Source organism: Vombatus ursinus, unplaced genomic scaffold (assembly GCF_900497805.2).
Source record: "Vombatus ursinus unplaced genomic scaffold, bare-nosed wombat genome assembly UNPS02014941.1, whole genome shotgun sequence".
Classification (NCBI taxonomy): Eukaryota; Metazoa; Chordata; class Mammalia; order Diprotodontia; family Vombatidae; genus Vombatus; species Vombatus ursinus.
The window spans coordinates 2,275,602-2,294,609 of NW_020954719.1; the positions used below are offsets into that span (position 1 = coordinate 2,275,602).

The 19,008-nt window shown below is 34.9% G+C and overlaps 1 protein-coding gene across 2 annotated transcripts in view; it reads left to right on the forward strand.

Moving 5' to 3' along the window:
* TMTC1 (transmembrane and tetratricopeptide repeat containing 1) overlaps positions 1–19,008 on the forward strand; it is a 309,040-nt gene that overhangs the window by 100,874 nt on the left and 189,158 nt on the right. For both annotated transcript variants that reach the window (XM_027844461.1, XM_027844462.1), the window contains exons 6-7: positions 14,910–14,991; positions 18,302–18,405. In XM_027844461.1, the coding sequence (XP_027700262.1) occupies positions 14,910–14,991; positions 18,302–18,405 (186 nt within the window). The remainder of the gene's footprint in view (positions 1–14,909; positions 14,992–18,301; positions 18,406–19,008) is intronic.

A 19,008-nucleotide genomic window follows, 5' to 3' on the forward strand; every position in this document is an offset into this window, starting at 1 on the left:
CAAAATTACTTAGTTCCTTAAAGTTATTCTTAAAACAATATTGCTGTTACTGTATACAGTGTTTTCTTGGTTTTGTTTACTTCACTCTTAATCATTTTGTGTAAGCCCTTCTAAGATCATTGAGCTCATCATTCCTTGTAGCACAGTAATATTCCATCAGAACGATATACCACAACTTGTTCAGCCGTTCTCTAGGTGATGAAAATCCCTGCAAGTTCCAGTTCTTTGCCACCACAAAGAGAGCTGCTGTAAGTATCCCATTCACATTCAGGTATAATTACTATTTGTGAATTTCCATCCATCTTATTTTTACTCACAACTTTCTTTCCCACACTCTTTTTTTTACCCTATCCCTGTTAATTTATTTTCTTCCTTCACCCTCCCAGCCCCTATTTCACCCAACCCTCCAGCAGTCCCCCCATCCTTTCCCCTTAACCTTCCCAAATCCCAATCCATATACTCCTCTAAAAGTCCTTCCCCTCCCTAGTTTATTCACCCCTCTACAAGCTTAGAACACTTCTATATCCTTCCAGATGTACACATTGTTTCCTCTTCAACCCAGATGAGAGTAAAGTTCCAACATTACCAGGAACTCCCTCCATCCCCACCTGCTTCTTCTGTATTGGTTCTTCCTTCAGGTCCCATTTTTATAATGTAATTGCTCCTTTTTTTCCTACCCAATTTTGTTTTTTATTTGTTTGTTTGTTTTTTAGGCAGTTGGGGTTAAGTGACTTGCCCAGGGTCGCACAGCTATTAAGTGTCAAGTGTTTGGTCTGAGGCTGGATTTGAAATCAGGTATTCCTGACTTCAGGGCCAGTGCTCTATCTACTGCAACACCTAGCTGCTCCACCAATTTTGATTTTTAGAATCACCCCATCATAACTCAGCCCCACCCTTTCTTTCAAACCACCTTTGTAATGATGACAGTTTTGAGAATGCTGATAACATTTTTGTATATGTAATAAGTAAACAGTTTGACCTTAATGAGTGCCTTATAATCAGTCATGTTTTCCTCATTTTTTTTTCTGGATCTTTTATATTGAATTTTCCATTGAGTTCTGTTCTTTTTGTTACAAAAACCTGAAAGTCTTTCTGTTTGCCAAATGTCCACTTTTTTTTTTTCATTCAGGATTATACTCACCTTTGGTGGGTTAGGTCTTAGAACGTTATATTTCAAAGGGGTTGTGTCCAAGAATAACTAAGTTCTTTTAGAGTAGAAGCTGCTAGGTATTGTGAAATCCTGACTGTATTTCTGCAGGATTTAAATTGTTTTGTTTTTTCCTGTTGCTTGCAGTGTTTTTTCCTTCACCTGGGAGTTTTGAAACTTGAATATGACATTCCTGTAAGTTTTCCTCCTGGGATCTCTTTCAGGTAGTGAATATTAGATTTTTTCTATTTCTACTTTTATACTCTTATTCTAGACCTTCAGGGCAATTTTCCTTAATAATTTGTTGTAATATTGTATATGGATTCTTTCTTGATCATAACTCTCAGGCAGTCTGGCAATTCTTATATTGTCTGTCCTCGATCTAAAACTTGATCTTTATAATTTTTTTTTAACATTCACTTTTGCTTTTTTTCTAATGTAGTTTTTCTTTCTATTTGCATTGTTGTAATCATTGTATATGTTATTTTCTTGACTCTTCTTACTCTACATTGGTTGATGTAGATTTTTTTTTTGGTGAGGCAATTGGGTTAAATTACTTGCCCATAGTCACACAGCTAGTGAGTGTTATGTGTCTGAGGTCAGATTTGAACTCAGATCCTCCTGACTCCAGGGCTGGTGCTCTATCTACTGCACCACCTAGCTGCCCCTGATGTAGATCTTGACATGCTTCTTGTGTTTATCACTCATATCTTTCCTTACAGCTCATTGATATTCCATTATATTCATGTACCACAATTTGTTTAGCATTCCATAGTTGATGGGGATTTACTTTATTTCCAATTCTTTACTTTCACAAAAATTGGTGCTATAAATATTTGGTGTATATAAGCAATTTTTTTTTACCGATGTCTTTGGAATAGAAGCCCCATAACAGAGTCTCTGGTTCAAAAGATTTGTATGTTTTGGTCACTTTGTTTGCATAATTTCAAATTGATTTCCAAAAGTGATTGTATCTTTTGATGGCTCCATCAACAATGTGGTAGTGTGCCTATCATACCATTACCCTTCCAACATTCACTATTGCCATGTTTTGTCATTTTTCGCCAATTTGCAGTGTGTAAGGTAAAACTTCAGATTGTTTTGATTTGCATTTCTATCATTAGTGATTTGGAGCATTCTTTCATGTAATTGTGACTGCTTTGCAATTCTTCTTTTAAGAACTGTTATCATATCCTTTGATCACTTATTTATTTGGGGAAGGACTATTAGTTTTCATGTATTAGGTAATTGTTTACATATCTTGAATACCAACCCTTATCAGAGAAATTTGATGCAAAGCTTTTTCCTTCCTATTTGACTGCTTGCATTCTTATCCTAGCATATGAATTTCTTCAGTGCAGAAGCACTTCAGTTTTATGTAATGAGTTGTCTATTTTATCTTTTGTAATTCTCTCTTTTTTGGTAAAAATCAGATCTTCTACTCATTGCTATGAGAGGCATATGATCTGTTTCACTTCAAATTTTTTAATAGCATGACTTTTAATACGGTTTAAGTGTTGGCCTAAGCCTAATTTCTGCCAGACTGCTTTCCAGTTTTTCCAGGAATTTTTAAAAAATCAAATAAGGATTTTTTTTCTTAGGTAATTTATGTTTTCTACCTTATCAAACATAGTTACTGAGTTCCACTGTTTCTGATTCTCCCTCAGCTAATCTGCTGTATTGATCCATCTCTCTTTAAAAAAAATCAATACCAGATGTTCTTGAAGACTGCTGTTTTATGTTAGAGTTTGAAGCCTGAAAAATCTCCACTTCTTGAAGCCTTTCATCATTACGTTTTCTCATCATTTCCTTTGATATTGTGGTCATCTCTTTTTTTATTTTTAACATTCTTTTTAAAAAAGTTTAATTCCAAATTCTCTCCATCCCTCCAACCTCTTTTCTACCCATTGAGAAGACAGGTGATATAACACTTACACTTGTGAAATCATGCAAAACATATTTCCAGATTAGCTGTTACGATTTTTTTCTAAAAAGTAAGAAAGTAAAGAAAGTAAAAAAGTTATACTTCCATTTGCACTCAGAGTTCAGAAGCTCTCTGGAGGTGATAGCATTTTTCATTTTGAGTCCTTCAGAATTGTCTTGGATCATTGTGTTGATTAGAGTAGTTAAGTCTTACAGAGTTGATCAGCATTATTACAATGATCTGGTTCTCTTCACTTCACTCTGCATCAATTTATATGTCTTCCCAGGTTTTCTAATACATCCTGCTCATCACTTTTTTTTTTTTAAGTAAGGCAATTGGGGTTAAGTGACTTGCCCAAGGTCACATAGCTAGTACATGTCAAGTGTTTGATCTGAGGCCAGATTTGAACTCAGGTCCTCCTGAGTTCCACTGCGCCACCTACCTGCCCCGACCTCATCATTTCTAATATACAATAGTAAAACTGACAGTCCTTAACCTCATTGGTGAGTTAGGGAGATGTATACCCCAAACATGTGAGACTTCCCTGGTCAAATGGGCAAGTGAGAAGAATTTGTTCTGATGGCCATGAAGGAGACTGAAGCAGCTGCTGTGGAAAGGTTAAAGCTTGGTCAGACATTTAGATGCAAAGGTCATCTACTGCATCCTGGGTCTTTGCCAGTCATCTTGACTTTTATTTTGCTACTTTACTTTGATGACTCTGGAAGAGAGAGTGAAGCTGATAATTTTGTGCAACTCTGCCTCAGTTAAATCCAATTCATATGCAAGTCAGGACATCACCCTGTGATTTTTGTTCCTTTTTGAAAACAAAGAATGAAAAACAATATAGTTGGAAACTCTGTATGGTGAGGTTGCTTTCCTCCACTTTTTTTTCATTGATTCTCTTGATAGTTTGTCCTTTTATTCTTCCAGATGAATTTTGTTAATATTTTTTCTAGCTCTATAAAATAATTCTTTGGTAGTTTGATTAGTAAGGTACTCAGTAAGTAAATTAATTTAGGGAGAATTGTCATTGTTATTGTATTGGTTCAGCCTATCCATAAGCAATGAATATTTCTTCAAATGATCAATGAATATTTCCTCTAGTTATTTAAATTTGTCTCTGCTTCTTTGAAAAGTGTTTTATAATTGTGTTGATATAATTCCTGGGATTGTCTTGGCAGGTAGTCTCTCTTTTTTCTTTTTTCTTTTCTTTTTTTTGGCTAGGCAGTAAGGTTAAGTGACTTGCCCAGGGTCACACAGCTGGTTAAGTGTTATGTGTCTGAGGCTGGATTTGAACTCAGGTCTTCCTGACTTCAGGACTGGTGCTCTATTCACTGCGCCACCTAGCTGCCCCTTGTCAGGTAGTCTCCTAAGTGTTTTTTTATTGTCTGCAATATCTCTTCCTACTGGGTTTTGTTGGTAATACATAGAAATTCTAATGATTAGTGTTGTTTTACTTTATATCCTACTACCTTGCTAAAACTGTTGATTGTTTCAAGTGAATCTCTGAGATTCAATCTCTAGTTGAATCTCTAAGATTCCTTAAGTATACTATCATAGCATCTTCAAACAGTCATAGTTTTATTTCTTCTTTCCTATTCTTTATCCTTCAATTTCTTTTTCTTGTCTTATTACTGTAGCTAGCATTTCTTTTTTTTTTAGTATTTTATTTTCCCCCAGTTACATGTAAAAACAATTTTTAACATTGGTTTTTAAAACTTGAAGTTCCAAATTCTCTCCCTTCCTCCCTCCCCATCCCCCCTCATTTAGAAGGCAAACAGTTCAATATAGGTTATACATATATAATCATCCAAAACATTTCCACAATAGTCATGTTGTAAAAGAAAGCACAGACAAAAAATACTCCAGAAAAATAAAGTAAAAAAAAGATATGATTCAATTTGTATTCAGACAAATCACTTCTTTCTCTGGGGATGGATAACATTTTTCATCATAAGTCCTTCAGAGTTGTCTTGGATCATTGTATTGCTGAGAATAGCTAAGTTATTCACAGCTGATCATCTTACAATATTGTTATACCTTTGTATGCAGTAATTCACTTTTATAGTTAGCATTTCTCGTACAATATTGAATAGTAATCATCATAATGAATATCCTAGCTTTACCCTGATCTCGTTGGGAAGGCTGCCACTTTATCCCTATTACAGATAATACTTGCTCTTGGTTTTATAGAGATACTATCTATTATTTTAAGCAAAGCTCCATTTGAATTGGAACAGGTGTTGTATTTTATGAAAAGATTTTTCTGCATCTCTTCGTAGCCATATGATTTTTGTTATTTTTGTTATTTTTGTTATTGATCTCACCAGTTATGCTTATAGTTTCCTATATATTGAACCAGTCACACATTCCTGGTATAAATCCCAACTGGTCATAGTGTATGATCTTTGTGATATATTGCTGTATTCTCCTTTCTAGTATTTTATTTAAAATCTTTGCATCAATATCCTTTAGGGAAATTGGTCTATAGTTTTCTTTCTCTGTTTTTGCTCTTTCTGGTTTAGGTATCAGCACCATATTTGTTTCATAAAAGGAATTTTGTAGGATTCTTTCTTTGCCCATTTTTCTAAATAGTTTATATAGTATTGGAATTAATTGTTCTTTAAATGTTTTTTAGAATTCATTTGAAAATCCATCTGGTTTTAGGATATTTTCTTAGGTAGCTTCTTTATGGTTTATTCAATTTCTTTTTCTAAAATAGAGTTATTTAAGTATTCTATTTCTTCTTCTGTTTATCAGGCCATTTTAAACTCTTGTAAGCATTCATCCATTTCACTTAGATTGTCAGTTTTATCAGAATGTAATTGGGCAAAATAGCTCTTAATAACAGTTTTAATTTTGTCTTCATTGGTGGTGCATTCACTCTACATTTTTGATACCAGTAATTTGGTTTTCTTTCTTTTTTAAAAATCAAATTAACTAATGCTTTATCTATCTTATTCCTTCTTTTAAAGCAGCTCTCAGTTTTATTTAATAGTTCAGTTTTTTAATTTAATTTTTATTAATCTCTCCTTTGATTTTTAGGATTTCCATTTTGATGTTTAATTGGAGATTTTAAATTTGTTCTTTCTTTAGTTTTTTAAATTGCATGTCCAATATGTCAATCTGCTCTTTAGGATTAGATTATTTAGTTTCCATTTAGTTTTTAATCTATCTTTCTACTGCCCTTCATTGAATGTAATTTTTATTGCATTATCATCAGAAAAGAGTGCATGTAACATTTTCACTTTTCTGCATTTGTTTGTGACATTTAAATACCCTAATACATGGTCAGTATTTATGAAGATGCCTTGTACAGCTGAGAAAAAGATATACTCCTTCCTGAAATGAGAGGTTCAGTTTTTTTTCCCACAGGTCTATCATATTTAACTCTTCTAAAATTCTATTCCTCTCCTTAACTTCTTTTTAATTTATTTTATAGCTTTATCTAGTTCCGAGAGAGGAAAATTGAAGTCACCTACTAGTATAGTTTAACTGTCTATTTCCTCCTATAATTCATTTAACTTTTAAGAATTTGGATGCTCTGCCATTTTGTGTATATAAGTTAAACATTAATGTTATTTCATCATCAATGACATCTTTTAGCAATATGTAGTTTCCATGATTATCTCCTTAAAACACATATTTTTGCTTTTGTTTTGTTTGAGATCAATCTGATTGCTACCTCTGCCTTTTTAACCGTAGCTGAAGATCATAGATTCTGCTGCAGCACTCTTTGTGTGTTTTGCTGTTTCAAGTATATTTTTTGTAAGCAAAATATTGTTAGATTCTGGTTTCTAATCCATTCTGCTATTTGCTTCCATATTATGAGGTGAGTTCTTCTCATTCACATTTACAGTTATGATTACTAACTGTGCATTCTCCTCCATTCTCTTTTCTTCTATTTATCCTTCTTGCTCTCATTTTACCCTGTCCATCCTCAGAAGTCTTTTTTTTTCTTCTGATCTCTGCGTCCTATAATCTACCCTCCCTTTTTTTAATCACCTCCTTTTCTTTTGTTCCCTTCCCCTTCTTCACTGTTGGGTAAGATTCATTTCTTTAGTCGACCCTTTCTGTGTCTGTCTGTCTGTCTGTCTGTCTCCCCAAGTGTACTCTTTCCTCTTTGATCAAGTTCTGATGACAGCAAAGTTCAATTGCTACCCACTTCTTCCCATTTTCCCCTTCACTGTAAAAACTCTTCCTTGCATGCTTCTGTTATGTCAGATAATGTTCCTCATCCTTTCTCTCCCTTAACCATTCTCCCAATGCATCTTTCTTTCTCATTCCTTTATTTTTTTAGATTATCCTTCCATAATCAACTAACACTTGTGCCCTCTAATGTAGACTCTCTCTAACTGTTCTAATAATGATAAAGTTCTTAGGAGTTATATGTATCGTCTTCTCGCTTAGGAATATAAGTAGTCCAACCTTACTAAGTCCCTAATTGTTTCTTTTTCATGTTTACCCTGAAATGCTTGAAAGCTTACTATTTCATTAAATATCCGTTTTTCCCCCTGCAGCAATATACTTATTTTTTCTGGGTAGGTTATTCTTGGTTGTAATCCTAACTCTTTTGCCAAGCCCTCTGTTCCTTTAACATGAAAGCTGCTAAATCTCATATGATCCTGACTGTGGCTCAATGATATTTAAATTGTTTCTTTTTGGCTGCTTGCAATATTTTCTCTTATTCCTGGGAATTTTCATTTTGGAATCTCTTTTAGAAAGTGACAGGTGGAGTTTTTGATTTCTGCTTTACCCTGTGGTTCTAGATTATCAGGGCAGTTTTCTGTGATAATTTCTTTGATCGTGGCTCACAGGTAGTCCAATAATTCTTAAATTAATGTTCCAGGTCATTTGTTTTTCCAATTAGATATTTCACATTTTCTTAACACAGGTGATATATAAATCTTTAATTTTACTCTTCTTTTGTAAATAACAGATTAAAGAGTTTTGTTTTCTTATCCAATCTGTCCCCTTTTTATTGTATTGTCTATTTAATTCATATTTGAAGTTCTGAGGATTAGGTTTATATTTTCTTCTACTTGTCTCTAATCTTTTTTTCAAGTTACAAATTCCCTCCCTCTCTTCTGTGAAGACAGCATTATATTTCTTCAGCTATTTTAGCTTATTTTTTTTAAGTGACATATTTCACTTGCTTTCTTCCTCTGACTCTCAGTCTTCCCTTTCTATTTGTTTCCCCTCTCCTTTTGGAGTTTGCTATTTGTTTTGCTTTCCTGCTTTTGTCTCTGTATTATTGAATGGCTATGTGTTTTCATTTATGGTTTAGCTCAGATTTGCAGATCAGGTCACCCTGTGCTTCATCCTGAGCTGTGTTGCTCTTAGGAACACATAGTTTTATACCTTTTTGTATTTTCTGATAAATAGAGTATAGTTTTGTATTATTTTATTTTTTATAATCAAAGGTCTTTCTCCTGGTCATATGTAGAATTTGTTGTGTGTTCTCAAATTTCAAAGGTCCTTTGTCTCATCAAATGCTGAATTTTTTCCCTTTGTTTTGCTACATGTATTCATAGATGCCTGAATTTATTTACTAGATCTGGAGGCCATATCTTCCCCTATTATATTATATCCAATGTATTCAGCTATTAAATTGCTAGTAGCTTGGTGGGTTGGTGAGGAGGTGATGCTGAGTGAGATTGAGTTAAGTGTTACTTCATAAAGGGTTTTTTTTCCTGGTTTCTTTTTTTTTTTTTGGTTACATGGTGTTGTAGAACATGGCGGCAGCTGAATTTACTTTATTTTTTATCAACATTTTCTGATTTGGAGGGATTTGAGAGGTTGTAAGTATTGGAAAAAAAATGTCTTGTTGGTCATGTGACCTAGTCTGTCTTATTTTTCTGGGGGGGGGGCATGTGTTTATAAGCCATAGCTTGTGACATATAATTTGTGTTTTAAAAATGCTTATTGAATTGAACTGTGGGTGTCAGCAATAAAAAGCAATGCACAATAAGCATCAAATACATGGTTCAAACTAGAATTTAGGGAAATGAAAATATTTTCTCAGATGGGGTGGTCAGAGTAAATTTTTTGGAAGAAGTATGATTTGTACGGGTCTTTAAATGACAAGGAAGAATTTGATAATGAAGGACAAGGGAAGAACACATTCTTGGTGGGGAAATATGAGTAAAGTATGGTGATGTGAAATATGTTTAGGGTTTAATAAATAAACTTGTTTAATTGAAGCAGAAAGTTCAGATAAAGGAATCTAGTAAGCTCAGATTGGAAAAGTAGGTTGAGTCCAAATTTATACCTTATCTTTTAGTGAGTGAGAATCCATTAAAGATTTCCTTTATCAGAAGTTTTTTATTCCCAATTGTGGTAGTACATGTAAGTAATTCTGGCTATCATGGAGGTTCAGGTTGGTGGATCTCTAGCCTCTGGAGATCAGAGCTATGTAGGCTTAGCTGAGTGTTGTCCACTCTAAGTCAAGCACCAGTATAGTAGGTCCCCAGGTATGGTGAGATACCAGGCCACTTAGGGAGGGTTGAACTAGCTTAGGTTGGAAATGGAGGAAGTTAAAGCTTCCATGCCACTCAATAGTACGACAAGGTCCATGAGTCACCTACACAGTTATAAGGTAGGGAGAAATAGTCCTTTAAAAAATGGTGAGGAAGGTAGAATTAAGAGGACAGATTAGGGGCAACCACCCAGCTGATTTCTTTCAGCATTCCCTTTCAAAGAACTATAAAATAACACTTCAAATCAAATTTTGGAGCAGCAGAGCCAACAAAAGTTTGGATTGAGACAATTTTCTGGCTTAAAAAAACTTAAGATGTTGGCAGGAAAAGTCTGTGACAATGGGGTGGAGGCCTGTACAGAGCCCATATATAGCAGTAGCAGCAGCCACAGTAGCTTTGGGAGTTCTTAGCCCAGAAAAAGTAAGGGGGTCAGATAACTGGTCAGAAAGAGATTAAAGGGGACCATTTGTTGTCACTGTTACATATAGTAGTGATTGACAACTCTGTTGCCCATATACAATTCTGGATCACAATTCCAGGTCAAAGAGGAGTGCTGGTGGCCAGTCACAAGAGAGTGGGGGCCTGGTCGTTTCAAGGCAAAGGAAGTGCTAGTACTTGTGGCTGTGGGGGATGAGAGGCCCTTCCTGGGTAAAGATCAGAGTGCAGACCAGGAGAGCAATGACCATACCTCTCCCAGGATCATACTCCTTGGAAACACAAAAAACTAGTAGACCCCCCCCCCCCCCCCCGCCCAGGACTAGTTCTGAAAACCGCAGCATGAGAAAGTCTGACACTTTGGACAATGCCTCTTCACCCACAGGTAAGCAGAGCCCAATTTAACTTTATGCTTAATTTGAATTTTATAGTTCAAAGTCAAGAAATAGACTGGAAAAATGAGCAAACAACAACAAAAAAAATTGACCACAAAAAGCTACTATGGTGACAGAGAAGACCAAAGACATGAACTCAGAAGAAAATAGTATTAAAAACAGCTACAATCATGGCCTCAGAAAAATACTAATTTGCCACAACCTCAATAAGAATTCCTAGAAGAGCTAAAGAAAGATAAGAGTGGTACAGGAAAAATTGGGAAAAGAAATGAGAGTAACGCAAGAAAATTATGAAAAGAGAATTAACAGTTGCGTACAAGAGGCATCAAAATTACTGAAGGAAATAACACTTTTAAAAATGTTATTGGCCAAATGGTAAAAGAGGCAAAATCTACCGAAGAGAAGAACTCCTTAAAAAGCAGAATTGGCCAAATGAAAAAGGAGGTGCAGAAATTCACCAAAGAAAAGAGGTCCTTAAAAAGCAGAATTGGCCAATTGTAAAAAGAGGTACAAGATTTCTTCAAACAAAATAATTACTTAAAAATCAGAATTGAGGAAGTGGAAGCTAATGACTCCATGAGATAACAAGAAACAATAAAACAAAGTCAAAAGAATGAACAAAAAATGAAGAAAACGTGAACTACCTCATCAGAAAAATGACTGATCTAGGAAATAGATCCAGGACAGCTAATTTCAGAATTGTTGGACTTCCTGAAAGCTATGTTCAAAGACAAAGCCTAGACATCTTCTTTCAAGAAATTATCAAGGAAAGTTCTCCTGTTATCTTAGATCTAGAGGGTAAAATAGAAATGGAAAGACCCCTGAAAAAGGTTGCAAAATAAAAACTCCCAAGAATATCATAACTAAATTCCAGAGTTACCAGGTCAAAGAGAAAATATTGCAAGCAGTCAGAAGAAAATAATTTAAATATCATGGAGCCACAGTCAGGATCTCACAAGATTTAGTGACTTCCATGAAACAGAGGTCTTGGAATATGATATTCCAGAAGGCAAAGGAGTTAGTATTACTACCAAGAGAAACCTACTCTGCTAAACTGAGTATAACCCTTCAGGGAAAAAAATGGATATTTAATGAAATAGAGTATTTTCAACCATTCCTGATAAAAAAAAAAAAACCCAGAGCTGAATAGAAAATTTATCATTTAAACACAGGACCCAAGAGAAACATAGAAAGGTAAACATGAAATATTTATAGCAACTCTTTTTGTGGTAGAAAAGAACTGGAAATTGCGAGGATGCCTGTCATTTGCGGAATGGCTGAACAAGTTGTGGTATATGATTGTGATGGGATACTATTGTGCTATAAGGAATGCTGAGCTTGATCATCTTAGAAAAACGTGGATTAAAAAGTCTCATGATGGAAAATACTCTCCACATCCAGAGAAAGAACTAGGGAGTTTGAATGCAGATCAAAGCATACTATTTGCTCTTTTTTTCTCTCTTCTGTTTTGTTATGTTCTTTCTTGTGGTTCCTCCTATTGGTTCTAATTCTTCTTTACAACGTGACTAATGTGAAAATATGTTTAATAGGAATGTATATGTACAGCCTGTATCAGATTGCATGCTTTCTTGGGGAGGGAGGTGGAAAGGACGGGGAAGAAAATTTAAAACTCAAAAGCTTATGGAAGTGAATGTTGAAAACTAAAATAAATTGATAATAAAAAAAGAAAAACATGGATAGACTTGCATGAAATAATGAAGAGTGAAATGAGCGGAACCAAGAGAACATTGTATACATTAACAACAGTATTGTTTTAAGAACAACTTTGAGTGACGTAAATCCTTTTGACTATTATTAATACCCAAAATAACTACAAAGGACATATGAAGGAAGATGCTATCTGCATCCAGAGAAAGAACTGATTAATATAACTATGGATAGAATGATTTTACATATATATATGTATATGTCTGTATACATATGCATACACACATATATGTATATATGTATGTATATGTATGTATATATATACACACACACACACATGCATACACATCTTTGTATCTAATGGTAGCTATCTCTAGGGTGGGGGTGAGAAGAAGGGAAAAAAGAGGAAACAAAAGAAAAAAACAAGTTACATGATAACTTTATTATGTATTTAAAAGAAATAGCAAGTTGTTTATAATAGATTTGCAGTTTCATGTACAATCATCTTTTTTTCTATTATACTGTATTATATGCTTATTTTATTAAGTTCAGAATAAAATAAATTAAATTTTTAAAAAGGTAAACATGAAAGAATAGTCATGTGGGACTCAAATAAAGTTAAACTGTTTACATTTATATGGGAAGATGATACTCTTAAGAACTTTATCTTTATTAGGGCAGTTAAAAAGAGTTTACATAGAGAGAGGACATGGGTATAAGTTGATTATGTTGGAATGATCTCCAAAAAAATGAAGAGGTGAGAAAGAGGGATACACTTAAAGAAGGGGGAAGGGAGAAGTAGAATGGGTCAAATTTTCTCACCTAAAAGAGGTGTACAAGGACAAGCTTTTTGCAATGGGGAGGAATATGGGGGGGCAGGCAATGCTTGAACCTCACTTTCATTGGAATTGGTTCAAAAAGGGAAGAATATATATACATACATACATACATACATACATATATATATATACACACACACACACACACACACACACACATATGTACTCAGTTGTGTATAGAAATATAATTTGCCCAATAGGGAAATAGGAGGGAAGGGCATGAGAGAAAGGGTGTAGGTGATGATGAAAAGGAAAGTGATTAAGGGAGGCAGTGGTTACAGCAAAATAGACTTTAAGGGAGGGACAGGATAAAAAGAGAGAAAGAGAAAGAAAAAGAAGTAAATATGATGGAGGGAAATATATGCATTAATCAAAACTGTGAATGTGAATGGTATGAGTTCGTTCATGAAATGAAAACAGATAGAAGAATGGATTATAAAACAGAATCCAACAATGTGTTGTTTACAAGAGATACACTTGGAACAGAAAGACACACAGTTTAAAATAAAGGGTTAGAACAGAATCTAGTATGCTTTAGCTGAAGTACAAAAAGGCAGAGGTGGCAATTATGATCTCTAACAAAGCAAAAGCAAAAGCAGAAAGAGACTTGATTGCAAGAGATAATCAGATATGTTATGTGAAAAGGTATCAAAGACAATGAAAAAATATAAAAGCAAATATTATACCAAGTTTCTCTGGTAAAGGCCTGATTTCTCAAATACTTATTGAGTATAGAACCGAGTCAACTTTATAAAAATAAGGCCCATTCTCCAATCGATAAATGGTCAAAGGATATAAACAGGCACTTTTCCGAAGAAGAAATCAAAGCTATCTAGTCATATGAAAAAATGCTCAAAATCACCATTGATTAGAGAAAGGCAAATTAAAACAGCTTTGAGGTACCACGTCACATCTATCAGAAATGACAAATGCTAGAGGAGTTGAGGGAAAAATAGGTACACTAATGGTGGAGTAGTGAACTGGTCCAGCCATTCTGGAGAACAATTTGGAACTATGCCCAAAGGGTTACAAGACTATGCATACTCTTTGCCTCAGCGATACCATTCCTAGGTCATTATTCCAAAGAGATCAAAGAAAAAGGAAAGGGACCTATAGGTACAAAAATATTTATAGCAGTTCTTTTTGTGGTAGCAAAGTATTAGAAATTGAGAAGATGCTCATCATTTGGGGAATGGCTGAACAAGTTGTGGCATATGAGTGTGATGGAGTACCATTGTACCATAAGAAATGACGACAGGAGTGGTTTCAGTAAAACATGGTAAGATCTATATGAATTGATGCAAAGTGAAGTGAGAATTGGGAGATTGTGTTGTGTACAATAACATCAATGTTTTAATAATGATGAACAGTGAAAGACTTGACTACTTGGAGCTAAACAATGATCCAAGACAATTCCAAAGGACTCAGAATGAAAAAATACTATCTCCAGAGAAAGAACTGATGAACTCTGAATGAAAATTAAAGTATAACTTTCTCATTTTCTTTATTTTTCTTGTTTTATTTGAAATATGACTAATATGGAGATATGTGTTGAATGATTTCACAGGTATAATTGATATCATATTGCTTTCATTTTCAGTGAATGGGGGAGGAAGTGAGAGATATGGGTGAAGGTTGAGTCCCTTTAGGGATATTAGGTTAGGGGCTGCCAGTGGCCAGTTCCTGAGTTGGTTAGGCCAGGCATTTTTAAGGGGACCTGAGGGCAAGCTGCTCTTCCGTACTCATTTTCTTGTCCATCTGTCAGATGGGTGGGTTACCTTCATCTTGCTGGCCTCTATCAGGGCTTATCAGGCCTCCCAGAAAAGCATGGGATGCCCCATTGGTTGCATAAATAGGATGGCCATGGACCAAGTGAAAGGGGAAGTGCATGGAACATCTGGGCATCTTGTAAGACACAGCAAGTTAGTGTCAAAGGATCACATGAGCATTGTTTACACTATAATCATATTCATGATGAAAATAAAATGAAAAGCCATTGTCCTTTTTTTCCTCCTGTTTTAGGTACCTGACAGCAAATAGCAATCAGAAATCCCTGTGTGTCACAAGGCCATTTTTAAAAAGAGCTGCTTTGGTTATAAGCTATGTAAGTATAGAAATACTTTTGACTTCTCTAACGATGGATATCTTCCATATAGTTTTGTCCAGAGATTGTAACAATGTTACTCAATGGAATTCGCTGCAGAAGCTAGCAAGTAAAACCAATGTGTGAATGTTCTTATGTTTTAGAGTGAAGGTTACAAAGCACCTTAAAAATTTCAGTAAGAATGTGTATCTTAAGTTAGTATACCAGGATGATTCTTTTGCCCCAAAGTAAAGAATATATTCTGCAAGCAAAGGATCACTTAGTTACCCTGAAAAGAATACTATAAAAATTGAATGAAATACATATATAGCCAGGTTTAAAAAAAAATGTCTATGCAGAACTAGATACAAAAAAATTCAGCAGAGATAACATAAGTACAAGATGTTGTAAGATTCAGGAGTTATTTTTCTGGGAGTTTTTAGGTTGGATAATTTATGTTACATTCATTTAATCAGAGCAACAGTTATAAAATGTTAATCATTCCATTATACTCTGACTTCTTGATATGTACTCATTTTTCTTACAGCACCTTTTAAATTTCATTGCTATTCTTTTTTGTTTCATTTATTAAAATCCTTCCCTTCCCCTCACTGCTATCAGTAAAAAAAAAAAAGCATTTTTCAAGAATTTTTTCCCCTGAGGGGTAGTATGTGGCATGGTGGACAGAGCATCAGTTCTGGAGTCAGGAAGACCAGAGTTCAAATGTGGCTCAGCCACTGACTTTGTGATGCTGGGCAAGCCATTTAACCCTGATTGTCTCAAAAAAATTTCTTTCCCCTTCCAGTTATATAGTTTACAAATACTGTTAAATAAAATTTAAATCCTTCAAGACAATCTGAAAATTTGCCAAACTGACAATTTACCCTAAAGCTCAGAGTCTTTATGATTTTATACTGTATAGAAAATTTGATAAACCCACTCTGTAACTTCTGAAATGCTTTTGAATCTTGCTGTAAATTCCTCATTTTATTTTAAAATTTAGATTTGCTTTTCTAAAATACATCTGTGCTGTTTGTCTTAAAAATCAGAATCAACTATGCTTGCAGAGAAGACAGAGTCCTTAGGCTTTATTCAAGAAAAGTACTCCCATTGACTTTAATAGTATCACATACATAAGAAAACAGAAGCTAGAAGGTATAATTGCATGGACCTTCATAAGACAAAATTCATTTGAATTAAATGTTAACTCTGACCTGTGTAAAACTCAGGCTAACTACCTTAATATAATTCTAGAACATGATAGTGAAATCTAAAAAGATAAAAAGAGAGAATATTTTCTTTGTTGTAAAAAAAAAATCACTCTTATTTGGTTTAGGACAAATATTGAAAGCTTTGAGATTCAGGAGATAAGAGGTTTGATACAGCTATTTTAAAATGTCTGTAACTATTTATATTCAATTCAATTAAGGAAAAATTTAGTGTCTGCTAACTTCCAGGTCCCATAGAGCTTATAATATGTGATACTAAGTCATGTACATGTTGTGCTTTGGGGAACTCTTCCCCCCAGCTCATAGGGCAGGTCTCCCGGAGATGACTATCCCAAGTTCAATTGACTCTGTTGATCTGAATCCACTAGAATGATGGGGTCTTATGAGCTCCTATCAGTGTATTTAGAAGCCATAATATATGATTAATTTGAAGCAAAAATATTTAATGAAATGACGTAATAAGAAAGGTCACAATAAAGTATATTCCCCATAAATCTGGCGTGTAGTCTTGTACAAATAATTCATCATTGGGAGGTGGACTACATGTGTGGAGAACATGTATGGCCAGGTCGTATGCATCATGGGGAAACTTGTATCTCTGATTCTATCCAGCCACTAAAGCCTTATAAAATTGTTATTGTTTTGCTCTGACTGCTCACCTTTTATAGTCTTCACTGGGCAACCCTCCATCAAACAAAAAGTCTTTGTCATATGTTGCTCTTCTAGACACAGACATAGTTTTCACCAGATGCTGCTGTGCCAGACATGTAGTCTCTGCTGAATGGTATTCCTTTGAATGTATCTCTACCAGCAGAGTTGGATTGTGCTCTTTTGGACGCATGATTTCTGCTAAATGCTGTCAGGTTCACACTGGACACATGACTGTGGAGCTTCTCTTTGCTCTAGCTTCTGGCTTTAGCTGAAATTTTTGGCCGCAACGTTTTCTTTTTCATGGAGTATGGACGTTGTTAAACTCTTTTAGTTCGTAAGATCAAGGATTTTAGAGAAACAATTATCCTATCCTTAGTCATAAAAATATCACCAGCCCTTCTCTGGGGGTTGAGGAACTCTCCTTGCTCTTTTTCTTCACATAGGGGCCTGTCTGTTCCTTTCCAGAGTCTTGGCTAGAAAACTTTTCATCTCTAGCAATACTCTTTAGGATGCAGCTATTATCTTGAGGCTTTATCTTTTATTTGGATTGAACTTTTAAGTTATAATCTTGGAACTCAATGGGTGACTTAATTCTACTTTATGATGAACATTTCATATGCTTACAAATTTTAATCCCTAAAGACTGGGCTGTCATCTAGTTAAGGGCTATTTACTTAGCAACTGCCAAATAGCTCTAGGGTTTGGGAAACCCCTGTCTTTTCAACTCCATATCCCTTCTACTTGCCCATCCAGAAGAGTGGGCCAGGAAAGGCACAAAGACAAAGACAGGGGGCAAAGTCATCATCTCTTCTCTCTGCCCAATTACTAACTGACCTTTTATGTGCCAACATAACCAGCCAGAGCTTAAAGGAACTTTGCACTTACTTTTAAATACACAAATAATTATCATATAAGACGGAATGTGCCAAGTTCCATGGAGAGAACCAGATCAAGTCTTATGAACTGAGGGGAGGCAAGAAGGAAGTAGCACCTAAGATGGGCCTTAAATAGAGACATACATTGTAGTAGGCAGAGATGAGTAAGAAGTATATTCTAAGCATGACAGTTAGCTTGTGCAAATGTACAAAAATGGGAAAAAGAAGGATGGGATTAGGTGGTAAGTGGTGGTCGAGATTAGTCAGAATTTTGAATAATTTGAATAATAATTTTGAATATGTTATGGGAAGTCATCTGAAATCAGGCTGGAAAAGGTAAGTTGGATCCAGAGGACCTTGAATGCTAAGTTTTTCTTTGGTTCTTGTGATTACATCCTATACTGCTCTTCTTTTCCCTGATGCTCTGTCAACTGATTTTTAACATTTGGACTTTTAAAGTGCTTTTTGTAAGAACTGCTTCTAAAACTTAAAAATATGTATTTGTAAACCTTCTTGAAGTACCTTGCTGAAAGATGCTCCAGTACCTAACACAATCAAATTTTTTTCTTCCCAAAGGTAATTGTGACTTTATATTTCCGAATGTGGATAATGGGAGGATCCATGCCATTGTTCTCAGAGCAGGATAATCCAGCTTCATTTTCACCTTACGTTCTTACAAGGTACAGTGGAAATAACTAAAGAGCCTAAATGTACATATTCCACCATCCTAAGTTTTGCTTTTAGATTTGTTGGATGATCACTTGCTATCTTAAGCTTAACTAAATTACTGATGTTCTCTCTAAACAATGACCCTATTAATTAAAAGGCCAATGAAGAAAAGAAGGTACATTATAATGATTTTTTTTTAGCAAATGGTGAAATAGTAGTAGTATTGTTGTCATTATAACAAAACAAAGCTAAAATATTAAAATTTTAAAATCTGGCTGTGATTACCTAGTCACTCAGTTAACAAGCATTTATTAAGTGCTTATAGTGTGTCAGAACTATGCTAAGCATTCTGAATACAAAGAAAGACAAAGCCCTGGAAATGAGGAGGGAACACATTCCAGTCACAGAGGATAGCCAGCGAAAATGCCAGTCAGAAGGTGGATTTTCTAGTGCAAGGAACAATAAAGGACGTCAAGGTATGTGGATCATAGAATACATGGAAGGAAATAAAGTGTAAGAAGCCTGGAAATACAAGAAGGGGCCAGGTTATCAAGGGCTTTAAAAGTCAAACATAGGATTTCATGTTTGATTCTGGAGGTAATAGGACACTGTAG